At 48.8% G+C, this 23,078-nt stretch overlaps 1 protein-coding gene across 2 annotated transcripts in view; it reads right to left on the bottom strand.

The window, feature by feature from the left end:
* vangl1 (VANGL planar cell polarity protein 1) overlaps window positions 1–20,887 on the bottom strand; it is a 47,585-nt gene extending 26,698 nt beyond the window's left edge. For both annotated transcript variants that reach the window (XM_061226132.1, XM_061226133.1), the window contains exons 1-3: window positions 20,741–20,887; window positions 6,933–7,201; window positions 787–916 (exon numbers count right to left, since the gene is read on the bottom strand). In XM_061226132.1, the coding sequence (XP_061082116.1) occupies window positions 787–916; window positions 6,933–7,003 (201 nt within the window). In that variant the 5' untranslated portion in view covers window positions 7,004–7,201; window positions 20,741–20,887. The remainder of the gene's footprint in view (window positions 1–786; window positions 917–6,932; window positions 7,202–20,740) is intronic.
* Window positions 20,888–23,078: the final 2,191 nt, after the last annotated feature.

Genomic DNA, 23,078 nt, shown 5'->3' with positions numbered 1-23,078 from the left:
ACCGGCTGATGGAAACGGGACCTTGAGTACCCGTAGAGCAGATGCAGCTGTGTACGAGCACAGATGTGCAGGCTGCGTGTGCGGTGCGTAGGTGTATAGTTGTGTGGGTTGGTAGCTGTGTGGGTCGGTAGCTGTGTGGGTCGGTAGCTGTGTCGGTCGGTAGATGCGTGGGTCGGTAGCTGTGTCGGTCGGTAGATACGTGGGTTGGTAGCTGTGTCGGTCGGAAGCTGTGTGGGTCGGTAGCTGTGTCGGTTGATAGCTGTGTCGGTCGGTAGCTGTGTTGGTCGGTAGCTGTGTGGGTCGGTAGATACGTGGGTTGGTAGCTGTGTCGGTCGGTAGCTGTGTGGGTCGGTAGCTGTGTGGGTCGGTAGATACGTGGGTTGGTAGCTGTGTCGGTCGGTAGCTGTGTGGGTCGGTAGCTGTGTCGGTTGATAGCTGTGTGGGTTGGTTGCTGTGTGGGTCGGTAGCTGTGTCGGTCGGTAGCTGTGTCGGTCGGTAGATACGTGGGTTGGTAGCTGTGTCGGTCGGTAGCTGTGTGGGTCGGTAGCTGTGTGGGTCGGTAGATACGTGGGTTGGTAGCTGTGTCGGTCGGTAGCTGTGTGGGTCGGTAGCTGTGTCGGTTGATAGCTGTGTGGGTTGGTTGCTGTGTGGGTCGGTAGCTGTGTCGGTCGGTAGCTGTGTGGGTCGGTAGATACGTGGGTTGGTAGGTGTGTGGGTCGGTAGCTGTGTGGGTCGGTAGCTGTGTCGGTCAGTAGATGTGTGGGTCGGTAGCCGCGCGGTTCGTACCTGCACCTCCTCCCCGCGGGATGCGGGGTCCCCCAGCAGAGGCTCGGCGGGTGGGGCGTTGATGGTGACCGATTTCTCCGAGCGGCTGCTGTCCTTGCTGCGAGACTTGTGCCGGTCCCGGCTCCGCTCCCTGAAACACAGTGGGGGGGAGAGACTGGGTGAGGGGGGCGGTCGTCATGGTGAGGGTGGGTCAGGAGAGCCGTTCTCCTAACCCTCCTCCGCTCTCAGTGGAAGTGGCTGCAGTGGGCGGGCCATGAGGGACCTCATTGCCCTGATCCCGGTGCGTTCGTGTGATTTTCTGCGCTAAGTCACCGCGGGCAACGATCAGACAAAACATGACATTACATTATTGGCATTTGGCAGACGCTCTTATCCAGAGCGACGTACAGTTCATTAGACTAAGCTGGAGACAATCCACCCCTGGCGCAATGCAGGGGGCCTTGCTCAAGGGCCCAATGGCTGTGCGGATCTTATTGTGGCTACACAGGGATTCAAACCACTAACCTTGCGGGTCCCAGTCATGTGCCTTAACCACTACGCTACAGGCCGCCCTAACAAAGCGACCCCAATTACCCCGTCATTTACCCCGTCATTTACCCCATGGCAGAGACCACCCTAGTGAAAATATCCAGGGAAACAGCACTGAGAACAGAGTTGACTGTGTGCAGATATTCACTGCAAATCTGATGGGACTCGAGAGACTGAAATGAGATTTCATGCCCAGGAACAGGAGACATTAATACTAAGCCAACATTACTGTCAAGCAGAAGCGCTCCAAATCCTTGTACAAACCGTCATGGCCAGCGTAGCAGCGTGTAGAAACATTTTATTCAGATTGCGTGTCCCCCACGTGTCCATGGTGCTAGTCCGTGCTCTGTGAAATCGTGGGTCCGCTCCTGAATTTACATTTCACACCCCGAGTCATGTGACCCAGGCCATGACCTCTCAGGAAAGCATACATCCTGAGCGTGGAGCAGCAGGGCTTTCATGAGGGACCCTGCCGCCTGCTCCAGTCCTGCTCAAACTCCGAATCCCACAGACCACCAACGCTAGGCCTACAGGTGCTGAATGCGAGCCAGCAGCACCGCAGACATAACCACAGCCCAGCCTGCACCAGCAGGAGCCACACTGAGCTCTGTGTCTCGGGGAGAGGACCAGCTACAGAGGAGCGGACTCATTAGCATACCTGCGTATCTCCAGGAGGGCTACGACTGAAAGGGGTCCCTGCTGTTTCATTAGCTAACCTACATTAATGTTCCAAGTACAAACAAAAAGCCTCTTCTTTCCAGGGAGTTCCTTTCTCGGGCATGAAATACATTTTTATTTCATAAAAATCACATCATGTTTCATTAAAATTACTTCTTTTTTTTTTTTTTCTACAGTCACATTATCTTCTCTACGCTACGCGCCTCTGTAAAGGCCATAATGCAATTTGGAGACGGTGACAAATCCGATCTTTGTCAGGAGGGGAGTCTGCGTTCTTTGCTTTCCCCCAGGCTATGCAAGGGCTTCCACAGCCTCTGAATGCTGATGTTGTTCAGTGAATGCGGAGGAACTGCAGAGCCATTAATTAACGTCACCCCTATTTAAACCCCCTCCTCCCGACATCAGCCCCTTCACGCGTATAGGCACATTTGTAACGACACATTTATAGTGTTTACACAGTTTTTATTGCCTGGTGTGTGGGATTAACTCTCATAAAATGTTACTGTATGGGCACCACCATACTAATACCCCACTGCTGAGAGGACAAGGGAGCGAGCCCGCTGTTTTTCTGTCACCTTATAGTTTGTTCGTGCAGCCCAAGCATGCAGAAGGAACTAGACTGGTCGGAACGGCCTGTTCTCGCCATTACCTTAACTGCCTTCGGACGGCAGATCCTCCAATCAGGAGGAACAGAGAGATATGGTGCCTGGCCAATAAGAATAAAGAATGTCTCAAAATTGCTGCCTCTCTTTGGAAAGGTCTGTCAAAAGCAAAGGGTTAAATTTGTATTAATCAAGTGAACGCATTAATGAGCTTTTATCGGCCTGCAGGTATTTTTCATGTCAAAGTTCAGATCACAGAACAATATTCGCAGCCCTGGAGAAATTGTTTTGAAGATCTGTTGTAGGACAGTATTCTATAAGCTTGCTGTTATATAAGCTCTTGATCAGTTCATACAGAAATGCTACATGACCAATCAATTTAACCAGTGCGTAATCCATGTTAAACAACAGAAAAAGAAAAAAAAAACCTAAACAAAAAGTCTGATTACTTGCTGTCTAAAAGTGTGTACATGAGAAGGTCTGCCAGATTTAAATCTCATGGCTCATTGAGAGTCCCTGAGTCGTAGCCAGAAACGACTGACCACAAGAAAGGGGAAAGGGTTTGACATTCCCTCCCAGATGGTAGTGTGTAAAGTTCGGCTGGGGAGGGGAGGGGGGGAGGGGTGGTCATGTGATCAGAAGCTGTGACAGCTGGGCATTCGGAACACAATCTCTCCCTCCTGACCTGCCCGTGACCTTTATCTCCCAGGACACCAAATCTCCTCAGAGCCGAGAAAACCCACAGTTCAGCCTGACCCACAGAGACGGGAGCGCGGTGCAGCCTGATTGGCTGAAAGAGAACAGCAGTGAGAAGCGTTCGTAGAAGTGTAGCCCCAGGTTGTGCGTTTTAGTTTGACGCTCTGAAATCCTGATGCAGGCCGGTAGGAATTAAAGCCAGTTCTGAGACTGGGGATGTGGACAAAAACCAGTAAAGAAGAATGCAGAGCTGTGTAGTGTGTTGGGGGAGGGGGGGGGTACTCCTCATTAATACTGTAAATCAAATGGGCATTACCTGTTTTGTTGCACATCCCAGGAAAACTGCACAACAGGGAGGAAATGCTCTCTGAGCTCTGAATTATGAATGACACCATTCCTGCTCCCACTTAGTCTAGTGGTCAGGGAATGCCAGAGTGTTCCGGTGGTCAGGCGATGCAAGTCTGCTCTTTAGAATACTAAAACTAATTTAGTATTCTAAAGCAAACCGGTATGTTTTATGAATGATGACTAACTTCCATGTGATGGACTGAACGTGGGAACGTCCCCCAGGGTGAATGAAGACACTCTGAACGGCACGGTGCTGTGGAGGTATTTCACCGAAAGCACCAAAAACGGCTGTATAAAATAACACGGATAAAGAGCCATTGTGTATACTCACAGAAAGGTGAAACTACAATTGTTCAGAGAAAAATTAAGTAGTAGCAAGTAGTAATTTTCTTTCCCAAAACAGGTAGGGGTCAAAATAGTTCTGCCCCTTTTCAGTACTTTGTTAACCTTTACAAGTATAAAACTACCAAGTTGTTTTCCAGCGTTTTATGAGATTAGTGAATGCTTTGGTGTGTGTTTCTGGACAACCCTAAACCACTCATTTTTGATTGTATCAGAAGATTGGAGACTGAGAAGGCCATCGCATTTTGTCAGTTTACCATTGCTTGGTTGATATCAAAGTGTGCTTGAGATGATTTTCTTGTGAAAAGATCCAATTTTCAGCCAAAATAAACTTCCTTTTCCCCCAAGATAACACAGACTGCTTCATGTTGTTAAAATGTCAAGGTTTCACATTAAAGACAGATCAAGTTTTATCAGAAATCAGTTGGTGATTAGAGCATTTGTTGATTAATCAGAATGATAAATATGCTAATCAGAACAGCGCTAATATATACGGTATATCTTTTCTGGCAGAGGGTTGGCCTATGAAACCACAGCTCTCTGTGGGTACAAGAGGATAAATGTCTGCTTACAAGTTTGGTATCAGCAGGAAATGTCTAAAGAGTCTATCTGGGCATTTTTCCAAGAACACAGCCAGGGATGGCAAGGTGCCCGATCCCCCCCACTCGCCTACAATGGCCTCATGAGCACATATAACCAGCAGTGATTTAGCAAATAGTAACAGTCATCAATCAGGATCGTGTCATTTTTGGTCAATGCAGAAAATGTTCTTTAGAAAGGTCTCCTACATGCTGGAACTGACACGTCCAAAACTTCCAAAACTTCAAACTTGGTTTTGAAGAGCTGTTCTTGTTGAAAGTGGATTCATCGTGGCTCAAACGAGCAGTCGTCAGGTCGGAACCACCTGTTGACAGACGCTGAAACACCGAATCCCTTAAAGTCTAAACCCCTGAAAGACCCAACCCCTGAACCTCTAAAGCGCTACCCCTCTGAAGCACTGAACCTCACTGGTAAACCTCCTCTTCCACAAAAGCACAGGCCATTACACTCTCTATCTTACTGAGTAATTATAAAGTCTGAAAACTTCTGCCTGATGGTGTAAACTCTGCAGTCCACCCAGCCGAGAACAAGCGCACAACCTGGGAGTCCAGTGCCTTCAGACAGAGCGATACTACGGGTTTGGGGGACTGGTCATTCCAAACAGGCAGAGAAATGGAAAAATGTCTATTAAAGAGAGCGATATTCTGGGCAGTATGAATTCCTGAGAGGCCAGGACAGGCTGTCCAGCCTGAAAGCAGTACAGGAAACTCCACAAACAATCAGAGGCTGTGGGTCGCTTCTGGTATGCGGACTGATAAGAACTAAACGGACATCTATCAAAGCATAGCTCTCCGGTGTTCGGGGCCAATTATAGCCCAGCTCCCCTCTACAAAGGTCCAATCACTGGCGAGCAGTCTCCTGCTCTGGGCCAATCCCAGCACAGCACCAGCTGTGTTGACAGGAGGAGAGAGGGAGGAAACCAGGGCAGGGTGTGAACACCCCTCAATTGTGCGCTTGTTTAACCCTTCAATAACCCTGCAGCTAGCAGACAGGGGGCCATACGTTACACTGTGTTCAGGCTGGGTTTTGGCTGGGTTTTGGCCAGGTTTTGGCTGGGTTTTGGCCGGGTTTTGGCCGGGTTTGGCAGCAGGAGCAGCGAGGTACAGCAGCGGTGGAATCGTGGCTGTCTGCGCCGTGAGGCTCTGGCCCTGTGGGGCAAATTCTTTCCGTGGGGAATGTGGCCGCTATCAGAGCACAGAAAGCAGACCCCTGGGCCCCAGGGCCCCTGGCCTCTCCACCCCCATCCGTCCGTCCACACTGCCTGCCTGCTGACAACAAGCAGCACAGGGGCGGGCGGACACTGCTGACTGCTTTATAGAAACTGGACTGGGAGAATACAGGCCCGAATACGGGTGAGAATACAGGCCAGAATGCAGGTGAGAATACAGGTGAGAATACGGGTGAGAATACAGGCCAGAGTGCAGGTGAGAATAGAGGTGAGAATACAGGTGAATGCAGGTGAGAATGCAGGTGAGAATGCAGGCCAGAATACAGGTGAGAATGCAGGCCAGAATGCAGATGAGAATGCAGGCCAGAATACAGGTGAATACATGTGAGAATATAGGTGAGAATACAAGTGAATACAGGTGAATACAGGTGAGAATACAAGTGAATACAGGTGAATACAGGTGAATACAGGTGAGAATCCAGTGAGAATGCAGGTGAGAATACAGGCCAGAATACAGGCCAGAATGCAGGTGAGAATGCAGGTGAGAATGCAGGTGAGAATGCAGGTGAGAATGCAGGCCAGTATAAAGCACTGTGGGAAAGCACAGTGGGAAAGGGTAGGAGTTATATTCACTGTGTGTGGAAGTGTGTTCCTGTACGTGTGCATTACAGTGTACACACTTGTGCAGCTCTGTCAAAATCAGGCCACACAGCTGGTCTCCATGGAGACGTCAGCACCTGTCCCCTCTCCTCCTCCTTTCCACAACATGTCTCCTGCTGCAATTTCACTAATGACAGACAAATCACCCAGAGAGAGAGAGAGAAGGAGAGAGGGAGAGAGAGGGGGAGAGAGAGAGAGAGAAGGAGAGAGAGGGAGAGAGGAGAGAGAGGGAGACAGAGAGGGAGGGAGAAAGAGAGGGAGAGAGAGAGAGAGGAAGAAAGAGAGGGTGAGAGAGAGAGAGGGAGAGAGAGGGAGAGGAAGAGAGAGAGGGAGAGAGGGAGAGAAAGGGAGAGAGAGGGAGGGAAACAGAGAGCGTGAGAGAGAGAGAGAGGGAGGGAGAAAGACAGAGAGAGAGAGGAGAGAGGGAGTGTGAGAAAGAGAGACAGAGAGCGAGAGAGAGTGAGAAAGAGAGAGAGAGCGAGAGAGAGCGTGAGAAAGAGAGACAGAGAGGAAGAGCTCCTTACCCGTGACGGTGAGAGCCTCTGGATCGTCCGGAGTAGTAGGAGTACCCAGAGTAGGTGGACTCCGTGTCCATGGCGACGGCGTCCTGCCCCAGCGATTGGCTGAGGGCCTGCAGGTTGCTGGGCTTGGCGCCGGGCAGACGCAGGGGCACTTTGTGGGCGGTCTTATCCGGCAGGAGGCGGAGCTCGCTCAGGAGGTTGGCGGAGGCTGCCTGCCGATGGGGGTCTATCTTGAAAGCAACCCTGGGGGCCCCCCACACGCACACATCAACCTGGGGAGGGAGGGGAGAGGACAGGTCAGAGACACGGGGGGATATTCCTGCTCCCACAGCATCAACCCCGTTCAAACGAAAAGCCTAATCCACTCTGTCAGCAGGGCTGTACCGGCGAGAGGATTTGAATGGAGAGAAATCCGATTCGAGACAATAAAACATAATTCATCATTCTGTAGTAAATAAGCAGACAAGCCTCGGCGTGTAGGTGGGTGAGGCACAGACATGCAGGCACGGTGCTGTGTGAGAATACAGTGAGCCAGGTCTGGAGTCGTTGCTCACCTAAACCCGGTGGATGCAGCCATGTTCTCCTGCACTGTAAGTCACCCTGGATAAGAGCCTGATTAATTAATGTTTGTGCAAAGCACACTAATGTGCGGTTTCAGACTGCAGGTTGAATTTTCTCAGAGATTAACTGCACTTGTTTTAAGCAAGCAGTTTCATATAAATGTGGGAGCGCCCAATAGCCCACTGCCCTGTCCTCTGTAGATCTGTGACAGGGCACGGCACACTGCCTCTTCTCACCCTGCTGCCCACATGCTGAGCATACTGCAGGAACCCTGCTGACCAGAGGAGGCGCTCTTTCACAATCGCCATGGGCACTGCCAAATGAACGCTTCCCATGGACACCCATGGTGGTGCCGGCCTGGTCCAGCCAGTCACCAGGCTCAGGGGCGTATGATTCTACTGGGCCTGGGCAGGCACAATACTGCCCTGTAAGTGTGGCTAACCCAGGCACAATACTGCCCTGTAAGTGAGGCTAACCCAGGCACAATACTGCCCTGTAAGTGTGGCTAACCCAGGCACAATACTGCCCTGTAAGTGTGGCTAACGCAGGCACAATACTGCCCTGTAAGTGTGGCTAACCCAGGCACAATACTGCCCTGTAAGTGTGGCTAACGCAGGCACAATACTGCCCTGTAAGTGTGGCTAACGCAGGCACAATACTGCCCTGTAAGTGTGGCTAACCCAGGCACAATACTGCCCTGTAAGTGTGGCTAACCCAGGCACACAGAACCGTGTTCTCCTGTGAGGCTAACCCAGGCACACAGAACCGTGTCCTCCTGTGAGGCTAACCCAGGCACACAGAACCGTGTTCTCCTGTGAGGCTAACGCACACAGAACCATGTTCTCCTGTGAGGCTAACGCACACAGAACCGTGTTCTCCTGTGAGACTAACCGAAGCACACAGAACCGTGTTCTCCTGTGAGGCTAACGCAGGCACACAGAACCGTGTTCTCCTGTGAGGCTAACGCAGGCACACAGAACCGTGTTCTCCTGTGAGGCTAATGCAGGCACACAGAACCGTGTTCTCTGTGTTCTCCTGTAAAGGTACCTTCACACCTAAAACAATAAATATAATGATATAGGCGATACATTTAAGCTGAACACAGGCCCACAGTGCTGCTCTTCCCTGTAAGTGAGGCTACTGCAGGTCCACAGACTGAACGCTGAGGGTCAAAATCTCTCTTTACTCCACGGAGACTTTCACAAATGTCAACAATTCTGTCCAATTAGCATGTTCTAAACAAGGAACAGTTGCAGAAGGACAAACCAAAAATACATTTTCAAATAGACATACTGAAAACTTACTTAACATGAGTAATGGTGTTCCATTATACAAACTTGCATTTGAGTTAGGAAGCATCATAAGTACGATCGGGATATTGTTTGTCAACATTGTCAAGTAAATTCTGAACTGCATGTACGCAAACATCAAGCACATACTATAATCCCCAGATGAGGGCTTGCACTAGCCCATGGTGTGCTGCGTCTTTTCAAACTCTGTGTTTCACACCAACTCACAACTCTCACGTTCTGACCATAATATGCCAACTTACAATAACAACAGCTGAGTATCACCTGCGGGTTATCACCTGTTGTCATCTTAAAAATGATAAAAGACCTCGGAATATCTGTGTTTATGGAATGCACAGCATCTTGGCTCCTTTTCGTGTTAAGTCCTGCGTTAACATGACCCCTGCAGATGTGCAGAATCATTTATTCTGCGTTCCCTCTCCGCTCCACCCAGACAGCTCAGCCTGCTTGCTGCGCTCATGTTTTTCCACAACTTTGAGGATGTAAGCAAAACTAATAATGTTTATTAATCACTCTGCCCACCGGGATAAAAAAACCTAGAGCGGATAATCATGATGAGAGGCTGGCCTCTCCAGGGTGAATTCCTCGAGTGTGCGGGGACTTCACTGGTATGTAAATGAGGCGTGAGCAGAAAACCTCTCTGCGTTCGGTACGTCCTGCAGCTCGCTAACGACACAGCGACAGTCTGGCCCACAGCGGCAGTCTGTCCTACGGCATTGGACGGTCCCAGCGTGGCAACAACACACCTTCTGTCTGTCTGTCTGTCTGTCTCAGCCTATCCCAAAATTGAAAACAAGAACACGCCCGCCACATCCTGCAGAACAAGTGGTCCCTGCTACCGTGTTTCTCTCATTATGCAGAATGCCACAGTGCCCAGCTGAATTGTGGGATAGCAGGTGCTCTCTTACAACAGACACCCTAGGAGGACCCACAGATCCCTGAAGACACTGCACCCAACAAGGAACCAAAAAAAGGGCAGAAAACAACATTAAAATAAAAACACAGGACTAAAACCCCATTTAAAAGCTTACATGAGATATAAGAAGATACAGTGCAGATATAGGGCAGACTAAACCAGGCCTCATGAGACCTTTCTGTAAGTACTCCAGCACATCTGAAGCAGGTCAGAGATCTGACTCTTTAATGCCACACGCGCACCATTTTATGCAAGAGTCCCATTTGGGATATTTTCAGATTGAGCAGTAGTAATGAGCGTTGCTTCCTCGTGGCGTTATGTTTGGGACACAGAGACATCCATTGTTCGGCGCGTCCTGGTAACCAGGCCTGCCGATAGGCATTCCCCAGCCAAAAGTGAAAGCTTCCACAAAGCTGCCGTTGCCCCTGACGATCCGGCAAACATACAACAGGCCTTCAACAGGTCCAGCGTGCGGAGGTCCCAACTGCAGCTGCACCCCACTGCACCCCTCTGGGGCGAACGGGCCCCGACGGACACGCCCACAGCCGTAACCTCCAGGCTTTTTAGGATCCTCCTCCGAGTTTCTATTTTCAGCTACTCCCGTGAGGCCTCGCCTACATCCGTAAGGGGGAGGGGCTGAGGGAGCAGACGGGGCGGGGCTTTAGGGCAGGAATCCGCGTGATTGGTGCCCGCAGAGCCATACGGTGCCGCTACGCCGGCCTGGCACCCGTCACAGGGCCGTGGCTCTCAGCCAAACCCCACAGCCACCCAGACACCCACAGCTGGACAGCCGTACCTCCAGGCCCGCATTCCAGAACACTCCTCACGCCCCCGTAACGCGCCCCGAGTGTTAACCAGCATCAACGGACACGTGAAGCCTCGCTCGCCTCGAACTGATCTCAGATCAGCCACACGCTCAGGGCAGCAGACAGCCTAAAGGAAGAAACATGAAGAATTCGGGATTCTTATGAAGCACTATGAAACGGAGATCCATCGCCCTTTGGCGGGCCGCGTGTGATCCCCCCCCCCGTCCCCAGAACCACACCCCCAGCTTATCAATGAGTCACCGCCAGCACTCAAAGCATTCCTTTGGGGTGAGGTCTTCTAAGAGGAGTCTTCGGCTCAGGACCATCGAATCACGTTACAGGTGGTTTCACCCGGCGGAACAATCCGGCAAGCGCCATCACAACAACCACAGACTGAGTTTCGCCAGGCTTCTCTCTCCAAAGGCCTCTCTGCCAACACGAGCACGCCGTCGGCCATTTCTGGGTTTCTGCCAAACACGACGGAACATCTCCGTTCCTCCGCGTCAGTCGGCTGAGGAAAGTTAGGAGCCCGAAACAGTCGCCCGAACACACTGCAACGCAAACGCAGCATGTGGGAGATTCTCTGAATCAAAGGCTCAATATGCCCCGCTAATTCCACAAACACAGGAAAATCCCCCAATACCTTATGGCCAGCATTACGGAGAGGCTGTGGGCTGTCAGTGGCTTTAGGTAGAGCAGATAAGAGGGGAAAAAACAGAGAATGGAGTTGGACAGGACGCTCGCTAGGCAGTGGAAACTCAGTGGAGGAGTCTGACAGCACATAAACTACAGCAGAAAGCAAGATTTAGATACATTTGACTGAGCAGGAATACAATGGGTGTGAGAGAAGGGGAAAGCACACTCATCTCCATGGCTCCAGGAGAACAGGAGCCCCCTCACAAGGAGAATGGACGCAGAGAAAGCATACAGCCAAAGCTCGAGTGGACCCTGGAACTGCCACATAAACAACAGGAGCATAAGGGGTATAAAAACAAGCAAACACACAAACACCCACATAAAGCCAGAGAAAGCTGACTTTGAATGCACAGAAACATGAAGGTGGCTTTCCATCTCTCCAAAACAACTATCTGGAGGCTTCATTCATTCAAGAAGCACCCTGCAAAGTCGACTAATCCTGGCCAAAATCTCTAAACTGTACAAGCAGCAGTGGATACCCACAAACCTGGGTTAGCTATGCTGCACGTGAAGCAGAGAGATGTAGGCACTGAATAATAACTGTGTAATATGTGTTTATCATCACACTGGCTAATGAAGAATAACCCTGGCAGTACATTCTCATTAACCTACACGGTGAATGTGAGGGTGAAAATGCACTCCTCACACCCCTGAAGCCCCCGGGCCAAGCCTAACCTAGGGCCTACGCCACTGCCAGCCCAAAATCAACTACAACACTGCTCTTTCAGCGCTGGCTGTTACCGTGGCAACACTAGCAGCTCCGCGTCATTTCCGCGTTCGGGGGAATGGCGAAAGGAAAGCATCAAACTTTTTCAAATGAAGATGGCACTGAAACAATGGATCCGGGCCATACCTTTTAATCACTCCATGGGAGGCCATTTTCCTCAGCAAACCGCCCCACTATGAACGCTGTCCAAGCCTACCAGCAGTGACAGAGCAGGACAGTTCCAATGAAGAGTGAGAACTGCCCCAACCTGCCAATGGCAAGAGCCCACCGAGCCAGCCCCGCAACGCGAACAACTGCCCGAAACAGCCAACTGCCCCAAACAGCCAACTGCCCCAAACAGCCAACTGCCCCAAGCAGCCAACTGCCCCAAGTAGCCAACTGGACTGTGCCAATCCCTCAAGGGAGGAACCTGGACTGAGCCAATCCCTGAAGGGAGGAACCTGGACTGAGCCAATCCCTGAACAGTAAAAGCCGGACTGTGCCAGTCTGTTAATGGTGCAGGCTGGACTGTGCCAATGGTGGCAGCAGCCTGCGCCAAACGCCCTCCAACAGCGAGAGCCGTGCCAACAGGGAGGGCGACAACAGTGCCAAGCGCAGAAAGCAGACAATGGAAAGAGACGGGACGGCGTACCGCTCCTTTAAGAACACGGGCTTTGTCTTTACTCCTGTACTTTGTCTAAATCTCCCAGAGTGCACCCTGCCAGGTGCGCAGGCTGGGGGAGGGGGGGGGGGGGGTGAGCACAGGCGGGTAACAGCGCAGCCGTGAGTAAGCGCACGCGAATTCTGCTCTTCAAACAGGGCCCGTCTGGCACCTCGAGTGGACCGAAACCTGCGTTTGGGTCGAGCGTTCAGGATGAGGGCGAATTACGCCGGGGCTTTCGCTCGGCTGCGTGTGCGTGCGTATGTGTGTGTGTGTGTGTGTGTGTGTGCACGTGTGTGCGTGCGTGTGCGTGAGTGTGTGCGTGTGTGCATGTGTGTGGGTGTGTGTGCGTGCGCGTGTGTGCGTGTGCGTGTGCGTGCGCGTGAGTGTGTGTGTGTGCGTGTGCGCGTGTGCGTGTGTGTGCGTCAGCCTGAGCACACCGTCACACGCGTGTGTGCGGCTGTGGAGAGCGGGCTGACCTAGATCCCATCTTCGGTTAAACCCACAGAGGTGCCGTTCTCCCTCGCGGTTCCAATTACCGTTCAAAACGATACTCTTACAGATTCATTACCTTCTGAGGAGAGATTCCCTCAATGGGACTGCAGGGACTCAACCTGTAAAAACCTCATCCAGCAAACGTGTGATTAATAGAGAAACTGGCTACGTAACTAGGGTAAATAGAGCACATCTCCAGGGCTAGTCCTCAGTTTGCTCTCAGAACCAGATTCACCGCTTCGCTAAAAACACCCCTTCAGCCTAGACATCCAGAGGCAAAGCACCAAGCCCAGCCCACTTTCACTTTCAATGAAAACTACCGATTGAACATTAAAATACAGGTCAACTCGGAGAGGTTCATAGGTCATACAAGGATGCAAAATCCGTTGAGTGGATCGAAGTGTGTAATGACAGATTAGTCACGAGAACAGTGGCAATAATTAACCCCAAACTGCGCACGAGACATTGCAGGCATTCCACCTCTCCCAGAAACATCCAGGAGTCTCCCAGAATGTCACCTGCTCCCTGATAGCAAACTAAGAACGGAAAAGTGCAGGGGTACCCCCCAGATCAGGGAATTTGCAGGGGTACCCCCAAATCTCTCCCACCCTCCTCCGGTCAGTCTCCCGGAAATAGTTTTTGCAAGGGTGAGATGTCTGGACATTGCTCAACTAAGGTGAGATACTACAAGCTTTAGCTTCTACTACCTTTTTCACAGAGCACACTCTCTCTTCGTTGAAGTCTAGCCTCAAACCTTACTTGTATAACAGCTGTAGCTCAAGCACCACAACCTGACCCCAGCTTCAGCTAACCTGTTACTTGTGCCAAGAACCGGACCTTTCCGGATAATCATCTATATCTATGTATAATTATTGATTTAATTCATTTATATATTAGATAAAACAGAACTGACAATCTCACTGTTTGCCCAGTGATGACAAGAAGCAGCCCCCTCTGAGCTCGGTTGTGCTCAAGGTTTCTTCCTGTTAGTCAGGGAGTTTTTCCTTGCCACTGTCGCCCTAGGCTTGCTCTGAGGGGGTCTCAGAGCTGGCTCCTTTGTAAAGCTGCTTTGTGACAACCTTGTATTGTCAAACACGCAATACAAATAAAATGTAATTGAACTGGATTTTTAGCACCCTGTTCCGAGTTATGTTTAACCTCGCTTGTGTTACATAAAAGCCTGACTGACATCTGCATCAACGGCTCTGAATAACAGCTGTGTCTTTAGCGCTGGAGTGCGGTGCGTATGAAAGTTTTATGTGGTGCTGCAGTTGGCCGTGCGGAAGGCAGGGAGAGTTCAGCTCCTCCTGCGCGCACGCACGCACGCACGCACACACACACACACATCACACTCTCACACACACACACACACACGCGCACACACGCGCACACACGCGCACACACGCGCACACACGCGCACACACGCGCATGCACGCACGCACGCACATCACACTCACACACACACACACACACACACACACACACGGCTTTAAAAGCCGCCGCCCGCTACTAAAACGCTAGCTGTCGGAGTGCCGTTTGGACTGAAATATTAAGGTGGTAATTTGCGTTCATCTGTCTCTGGAGGCGCTCCGTCAGGGGGTCTGAGAGCGCCCGGCCCTCCCGCTGCCCTCCTCTCTGGGGTTCCCAGCAGTAGGACAGACGGCGTGTTGGAGGGCCGCAGCCAGGGGCCCCGTTCGCGGCGCCCGTTAGCGGCGCGGTTATCTCCGCTCGCCCTCCTCTCCCGGCCTGTCAGGCTGTACAAGGGGGGCACGTGAGGGGGGCAAATCTCCACGCCGGTCATGTGGCTTTGAAAGGCATTTTTTCTGTTGGTCATTTGACTCAGGCATTCCACCTTGGTCATGCGCAGGGATTAGTGGTGCCGCAGAGACAACTCTATCTGTGCCTCTATCTGTTCAACAGAGAAAAATGTGTAATATAATCATGTTTGGTAAAAAGGGGGGTAGCTGGCAAACTGTCAATGTTGGACTGGGTTGTATCTGTCTAGCATGTATCTGCCAATGTCTAATATCTGTTGCCTACACAACACATTGTCTTTCCATTGCCAAATAGGGTATTCTGCTTCAGACACACCTCTAGTAAAGAAATGAGATAATATCACAGAAATATTTGGTATCAGATACTAGTTAAAATAATAAAATGATTGGTATTGGCCTGATGGTGGGGCGACATGGCTCATGCGCTATACAAATGCCAACCATGGTAAGATTTTTACCAACCAAACTCAACAAGTAAAGCTATAGGGACTGAGTAGCTCATAGGTGCTTTAGATATGATCTTACTCTTTAGTTGACATTAGTTGACGTTTCTCCTTCATTAGTGACGTGTGAGCACAACTAATTGTACATTTTGCTTTAACGCAGCACAACGAGTGAACGTGCACCTAATCACATATAAACATGCATAAGTGCACACACACAATCTGCAACGGTTTTGATTTAATGGCCATCCGTAAATAAAAATGTTGTAATGACAACATAATTATGGATAGAGTGATATAAGCCGTTAAAAATGTATTCCTGCAAAGAAAACAAAATAACTGGGGACATGTACTGTGCCACATTACCATGCAGACGGTGTTTGCATGCTAATGATGGGCAGCCGTATGAAATTCCTGCAGCGTTCTGCGATGTCAACCTCGGCCCCTCCTGTTTATTAGTCTGCAGCAGACGCAGAGCCAGACAGAGAGAGGAGCCGGGCCGGGGTGCAGGGAGACATTTTAGGCATTTAGCCGACGCTCTTATCCACAGCTTACATCCTTTTGCCAATAATCCAGTTATAGAGCTGGCTATTAACTGAAGCCTTGCAGATTAAGTGCCTTGCTCATGGGCACATTGGCAGAGCCCCATGATGAACTCACGACCTTGGGAGTTGGCAGCCCAATGCCCCGTGTACTAAGCCGGGGTTAGGGAAGGGTGAGAGGGCAGGGGAGCAAAGGACAGAGGACACGGAAGGAGCGGAAGACACACTGGTGAAAAAACATGTACATTCATACTACATACTACATACTACATAGTACTCATTAAGGAATATCCCGTGTGTGTCTGTGTGCTTGTGTCTGTTCTATATATAGCAGCCTCTACAGAAGTACTGTAGTTTGCGTTTCAACAATTAATCAGTATCCAGGTAGAAAATGCCTGTGGTGTAGCCATATAGGTAAGAAATTCCTGTGGTGAATACAAGTACAAAATGCCTGTTGTAGAAAATGCCTGTGGGGAGTACAGGTAGAAAATGCCTGTGGTGTATACAGGTAGAAAATGAATGTGATATTACATCTGGGGAAGGTATAAGCGACCTATTGGAAAGCACCTTCACCTCTGGCACAGGAACCATCTGCATCTGATAACCACCTTGCTTATTCTTATTTTTTTTAATACCAGTCAAAGAGCATTCTTTCACTGTTTCATCTATATGCTGCTTGGTGTGGTGCATCGCCTGAAGGTGGCTTCAGTGGAAAGTAAATGATTTAAAAACCAAAAAGAGAGAAGCTTTCAGTGACAACTCATGTTGGTGCGAGGAGCAACCAACACGAGAGGCTTTCTCTCACCCATGTACTACACATTTCACATGTCACACACAAACAGCAGTTACACACAGCGATACAGCAGCTACAGGCACTCACAGACAGCTACAGGCACTCACAGACAGCTGCAGGTACTCACAGACAGCTACAGGCACTCACAGACAGCTACAGGCACTCACAGACAGCTACAGGCACTCACAGACAGCTACAGATACTCACAGACAGCCACAGGTACTCACAGACAGCTACAGGTACTCACAGACAGCTACAGGTACTCACAGACAGCTGCAGGCACTCACAGACAGCTGCAGGCACTCACAGACAGCTGCAGGCACTCACAGACAGCTACAGGCACTCACAGACAGCTACAGGTACTCACAGACAGCTACAGGCACTCACAGACAGCTACAGGTACTCACAGACAGCCACAGGTACTCACAGACAGCTACAGGCACTCACAGACAGCTACAGGCACTCACAGACAGCTACAGGTACTCACAGACAGCTACAGATACTCACAGACAGCCACAGGTACTCACAGACAGCCACAGGCACTCACAGACAGCTACAGGTACTCACAGACAGCTACAGGCACTCACAGACAGCTACAGGTACTCACAGACAGCTACAGGCACTCACAGACAGCTACAGGCACTCACAGACAGCTACAGGCACTCACAGACAGCTACAGGCACTCACAGACAGCTACAGGCACTCACAGATAGCCACAGGCACTCACAGATGGTAAATGGTTTGCATTCATATAAGGGCAGGGAGATATAGCAATCACGGTATAACCTCCAATTTTCTGAGCCAAAGTTAAATGCTTCCGGGGGAGAAAAAGGTCACTCGTATCTTTTCAATGCTGATATGACAGCAGCAGAACCGTGCTGTTTCCATATGGTTGATAAGAACACGACTACAAGGATAAAGAGCGAAAACGTAAGCGATGTGTTTTTTAAAACGAATCGGTAAGTTAAGCAGCATAGAATAGATACAAGTGATGTCTTTTTCTCCCCTGGAAGCATTTCGCTGAAGTTTGGAGACGTGTTACCATATCAAGTATGACGAAAAGAAAGAACGAAACCTACCATCACCTGCCAAAATCTTATTGCGCCAAAAAAAACTATTCAATGTACTGCAATACCTATATCGCACAGCCATAATTGATATAGCGCCTTTATCCAAAGCGCTGTACACTTGATGCTCTTGAGCCCAATGTTGCCCCCTCACAGACAGCCATGGGTACAGATACTCACAGACAGCTACAGACAGCCATGGGTACAGACACTCACTGACAGCTACAGACAGCCATGGGTACAGACACTCACTGACAGCTACAGACAGCCATGGGTACAGACACTCACTGACAGCTACAGACAGCCATGGGTACAGACACTCAAAGACAGCCACAGACAGCCATGGGTACAGACACTCAAAGACAGCCACAGACAGCCATGGGTACAGATACTCACAGACACTCACAGACAGCCATGGGTACAGACACGCACAGACAGCCACAGACAGCCATGGGTACAGATACTCACAGACACTCACAGACAGCCATGGGTACAGACACGCACAGACAGCCACAGACAGCCATGGGTACAGACACTTACTGACAGCTACAGACAGCCATGGGTACAGACACTCACTGACAGCTACAGACAGCCATGGGTACAGATACTCACAGAAAGCCACAGACAGCCATGGGTACAGACACTCACAGACAGCCACAGACAGCCATGGGTACAGACACTCAGACACTCACAGACAGCCATGGGTACAGACACTCACAGACAGCCACAGGTACTCACAGACCCTCACACAGTCAGAGAAGCTCACAGACAGGCAGGATAAGAGCACTTTGCATGCAGCACACATCCCTGTAGCTGCAGCGGACAGATCATTTTAAAAGGTGGGGCGTGTGGCGGGTAAAACCTGAAGGAGACATTACCCCCATGATAGGTTTTCCTAATCTTATAAAGGCAGATTGTGGCTGAGGAGACGAAAGCGGGCAAGTGCCTGTAATGAATTATTCATAGTGACGGCATTGCAGAGGGCGTTATTTTCAGGCTCCAGATAGTCTTCTCATCGGTGACAAGATGCACATTTACAACAAGAGGAATTTTATAGAAAACTAGTTTCCCAACACCCCCTAAAAACTGCCAGCTCAAACGACAGCTCAACTTCACAAACTGAAAGAGCTTTCACCAAGAGGAGGCACCGTTACATCAAGCCTGCTGGCTGCAAGCGTGTGCTAGACAGTTCTAAAGGCCTACACGCAAATAGTTCCCTGTTCGGATACTCCACGCACCCCCATTCTTAAGAGAGGCCAATGGCTTTACCCCATACATTACTACAATCCCTGGTCTGCATGGGCGTGTGTGTGTGTGTGTGTGTGTGTGTGTGTGTGTGTGTGTGTGTGTGTGTGTGTGTGTGTGTATAGGCTGATAACACTTCCCTAACAATATGGCCAGCAACACTCACAGTCACATGACTGATAAAATGTACTGCTGACAAGTATTCACTGCATTGAAAAATAAAATAAAAAAATGTAGGCCCAGCTAATGCAAAATGTGGTTTGTCATCAAACACAATCTTAGTATAAAACCATGAAAGCTGAAAATTAAATCAAGTCTCTGGAAAATAATGATGCAAACTACTGCATTGAAAGAGCCGTGTGTGATAAAGGAAACAGCCTTTGATTTTAAATAACGTATAATATACAATCTCGTTTCACCTTTAAAATCGCCACTGTAAACAGCTGATACTATCACCACGGGTTGAAAGAGCAGGTTGTGGGGAACGCTATCGCTCCAGAATCTACAAAGGCATTCAAAGATCTACAAAAGCGCAGCCGGAAAAGTGTCGTGGGATCTGATTTGCATGTAGAGGGGCTCTCCACTACCCAATCCATTGATGTTCAATTTATTAAATAAATATAAAAAAGCCATCCTACGGACAGGATACTCTCACATCCAGGGAATTTCTCATTGGAAACTTAACTTGACAATTGATCCCACACACATCAACCCATTGTTTTACTAACCAACCATATTTATTACACATAGTGAATATATACACATACACCATTATTTACAAAACTGTTGAATGTTCATGCAAGACTTTTAGAATAATGTTTAAACTTTTATCATATCTGCAAATGTTGTTTGTTGTAAACGAAATGTGCTGGACACTGGAGAGCAATGCTTATGCACAGGTAGCCTATTATGTATGGATTTACTGGAGACTATAGATGTTTAAAGTCAACTGACTGGCTGGCTTGCCTCGCCTATGCTACCTGCAGCCTAACCTACCGTATCCCAAATGGCGGACCGAAGTAGGAAACTCCCTGGTCTGTTTGGGGCCTCGGCAGCCCTGCACTGCACTGCTTCATGCGAAGTATCTGGCAACAAAACTCTTCGCCAGAGCAACCGGTAAGGGCGAGAGGAAAGGCGTGCGAAATAATGAAACCGTCGCTAAATGAGTAAATCACGGAGCTTTGGAGAACTAGATTGTTTGGAGCTGTGTATTCGTAAAGCCTGTCTAATTCACCAATTTTAACCCAACGTGTGGATATTCGGTATTAGACAGCACCATACGGAATCCACATAAATTAAGTACTCAAAGAATACGATTTATAAGAATCAAACAGCTTTTCGTTCGGTCCTCCGCGAAACACGAAGTAAAATAATACATCAGAAAAACATAGTTTAGCACTTGGTGGAAGAAAGCATATTTGCTAATTAGTTCAAATTCAGCTAATTTGTGCATGTGTACAGTCAGTGGTAGCCTACGTAGCTAGATTGCTAGTTAGCCTCCTGCATAACCATTCCCTTTGACTCTGGGACAATTTACATGACGCTCCACCAATTTTCACCATATCAGATGTTCACGTTTCAAAAGAATAGTAGCCTATACCCTAGATATTATCACTAAACACGATTATGGAAATCAGAAAGTTATGTTTTTAAAACACGAGGAAATACACAAAATAAACAGCCGACCAACCCTTTTAGGGCAAAGAAAAAACCCATGAAGCTGGAACGATAACTTTACATTGGCATTTTTACATTGAACGGCGTTCACAATTAAGACAATAATGACTACACTTACCGACGACGAAGTGAGCCAGCATAAACTTTGAGGAAATGTGGAAATCCTTAACAAAACATTTCATTAAGATAACATTCCCACAGATGGATCTCGCGTATACGTTTACATTTAGCAGCTGAGCGGATAGTAGGCTACACACTAACCCGGATAAGCGCTGGAGGATTCCCTCGTACAGCAAAGGCATGGGGGCAGCACTTTCCGTGGATCTCACGGAAAAGGTGTAGTACGTACAGATCGCGCTAGGGGGAAATAACGGAGGGTGTAATGTTGGTATTCTGCGGTATTACCGCATAAAAGTCGGTATCATTGTATTTTGGACAGAGGGAACATATTTTAGGGCGGTGCAGTGGGTAGCACTGCCGCCTCACAGCAAGGAGGTCCTGGGTTCGAATCCCCGTCGGCCGGGGCCTCTCTGTGCGGAGTTTGCATGTTCTCCCCGTGTCTGCGTGGGTTTCCTCCGGGTACTCCGGTTTCCTCCCACAGTCCAAAGACATGCACGTTAGGCTGATTGGAGAGTCTAAATTGCCCGTAGGTATGAGTGTGTGAGTGAATGGTGTGTGTGCCCTGCGATGGACTGGCGACCTGTCCAGGGTGTATTCCTGCCTTTCGCCCAATGTATGCTGGGATAGGCTCCAGCCCCCCTGCGACCCTGATCAGGATAAGCGGGTTCAGATAATGGATGGATGGATGGAACATATTTTACACAAATCTTGCCTATTTGGGATACGTAATACAAAAGAACACCTTTTTGGCGTGAAAACGTATTAAATACAGAGAGAAGATACCAAAGACGATGGCCGTGTCCAAACCCCCTTCCTTGCCTATTGCTGGGTATATACAGGACTGTGCAAAAGTTTTAGGCGGGTGTGAAAAAATGCTGTAAAATAAGAATTCTTTCAAACATTGAAATGTTAAGTTTATTTTTTATCAATTAAAAAAATGCATGAAAGGAAGAAGTGAATGAAGAGAAGAAAAATCTAAATCAAATCGATATTTTGTGACCCCCTTTGCCTTCAAAACAGCATACATTTTTCTAGGTATACTTGCACACAGTTTTTGAAGGAACTCAGCAGGTAGGTTGTTCCAAACATCTTGGAGAACTAGCCACAGTTCGTCTGTGGATTTAGGCAGCCTCAAATGCTTCTGTCCCTTCATGTAATCCCAGACAGACTCAATGATGTTGAGATCAGGGCTCTGTGGGGGCCATACCATCACTTCCAGGACTCCTTGTTCTTCTTTACGCTGAAGATAGTACTTCATGACATTGGCTGTATGTTTGGGTCGTTGTCCTGCTGCAGAATAAATTTGGGACCGATCAGATGCCTCCCTGATGCATAATGGATAATATCTGCCTGTACTTCTCAGCATTGAGGAGACCATTGATTCTGACCAAATTCTGACTTACAAAATCCCTGACTTTGTGCAAGTGTACCTAGAATAATTGATGCTGGTTTGAAGGCAAAGGGTGGTCATCAAATATTGATTTGATTTAGATGTATCTTCTGTTCACTCACTTTGCATTTTTTTGATTGATAAAAATAAACCATTAACATTTCTATTTTTGAAAGCATTCTTACTTTACAGCTTTTTTTCACACCTGCCTAAAACCTTTGCACAGTACTGTAAGTATAAATATTGTATAGGCCTACTCAATATTTATCTATTCAAAATATGACTTTATTTCTTTGACACATTTATGTTAGGTGCTTTACCAATGTTTTCCCAAAGCATTTTCTTTGCCAGTCTATTTTTCTGCACTCTAGCCAAACAACCATCAACAAAAGCACTGTTCCACCCTTTGTCCACCACCTACACAGTGGTTATCTTTGCTCATCATTTTCTGTGTGAAATATTAACAAATTTAATTAGCACAAATTGCTATGTGCATTGTTGAAGTTACCGATGCTGTGCTTCTAATTTATGTTTTTAGTTTCCCAGGAGCACTGGAGAGCTATGACCAGTGGCTATGGCAATCCTCTGAAGTGGCAAAGTGTGTGTGTGTATGTGTGTGTGGTGGGGGGGTTTGGCATTTTCACAGTCCTGCTGCCAGCATTTTTATTCCCAGCCAAAGAGCAATGGGAAAATACTAAATTCTATTCTTTTTAATAGCATTTTCATGAGTTTGATTGCTGGCATTTGGCTGTTGTGTACAAAGCTCTTCTGCACCAAAATGCAGAATTTAGTGAAACGGAGCCAGTGGTGATTTATCACCTCGGCCCTAAACAGGCGCTAGCAGCACACGGCTCCTGAATCCCTCGGCGGTAGAGGAAACGCAGGGGCCGTCGCCTGTGTGACGTGCATTTATGAATGATGGAGCAGTGCGTCTGAGTGTCTCTGT

Source organism: Conger conger, chromosome 17, assembly GCF_963514075.1.
Source record: "Conger conger chromosome 17, fConCon1.1, whole genome shotgun sequence".
Lineage (NCBI taxonomy): Eukaryota > Metazoa > Chordata > Actinopteri > Anguilliformes > Congridae > Conger > Conger conger.
This window is presented reverse-complemented; position numbering and strand designations above follow the sequence as displayed.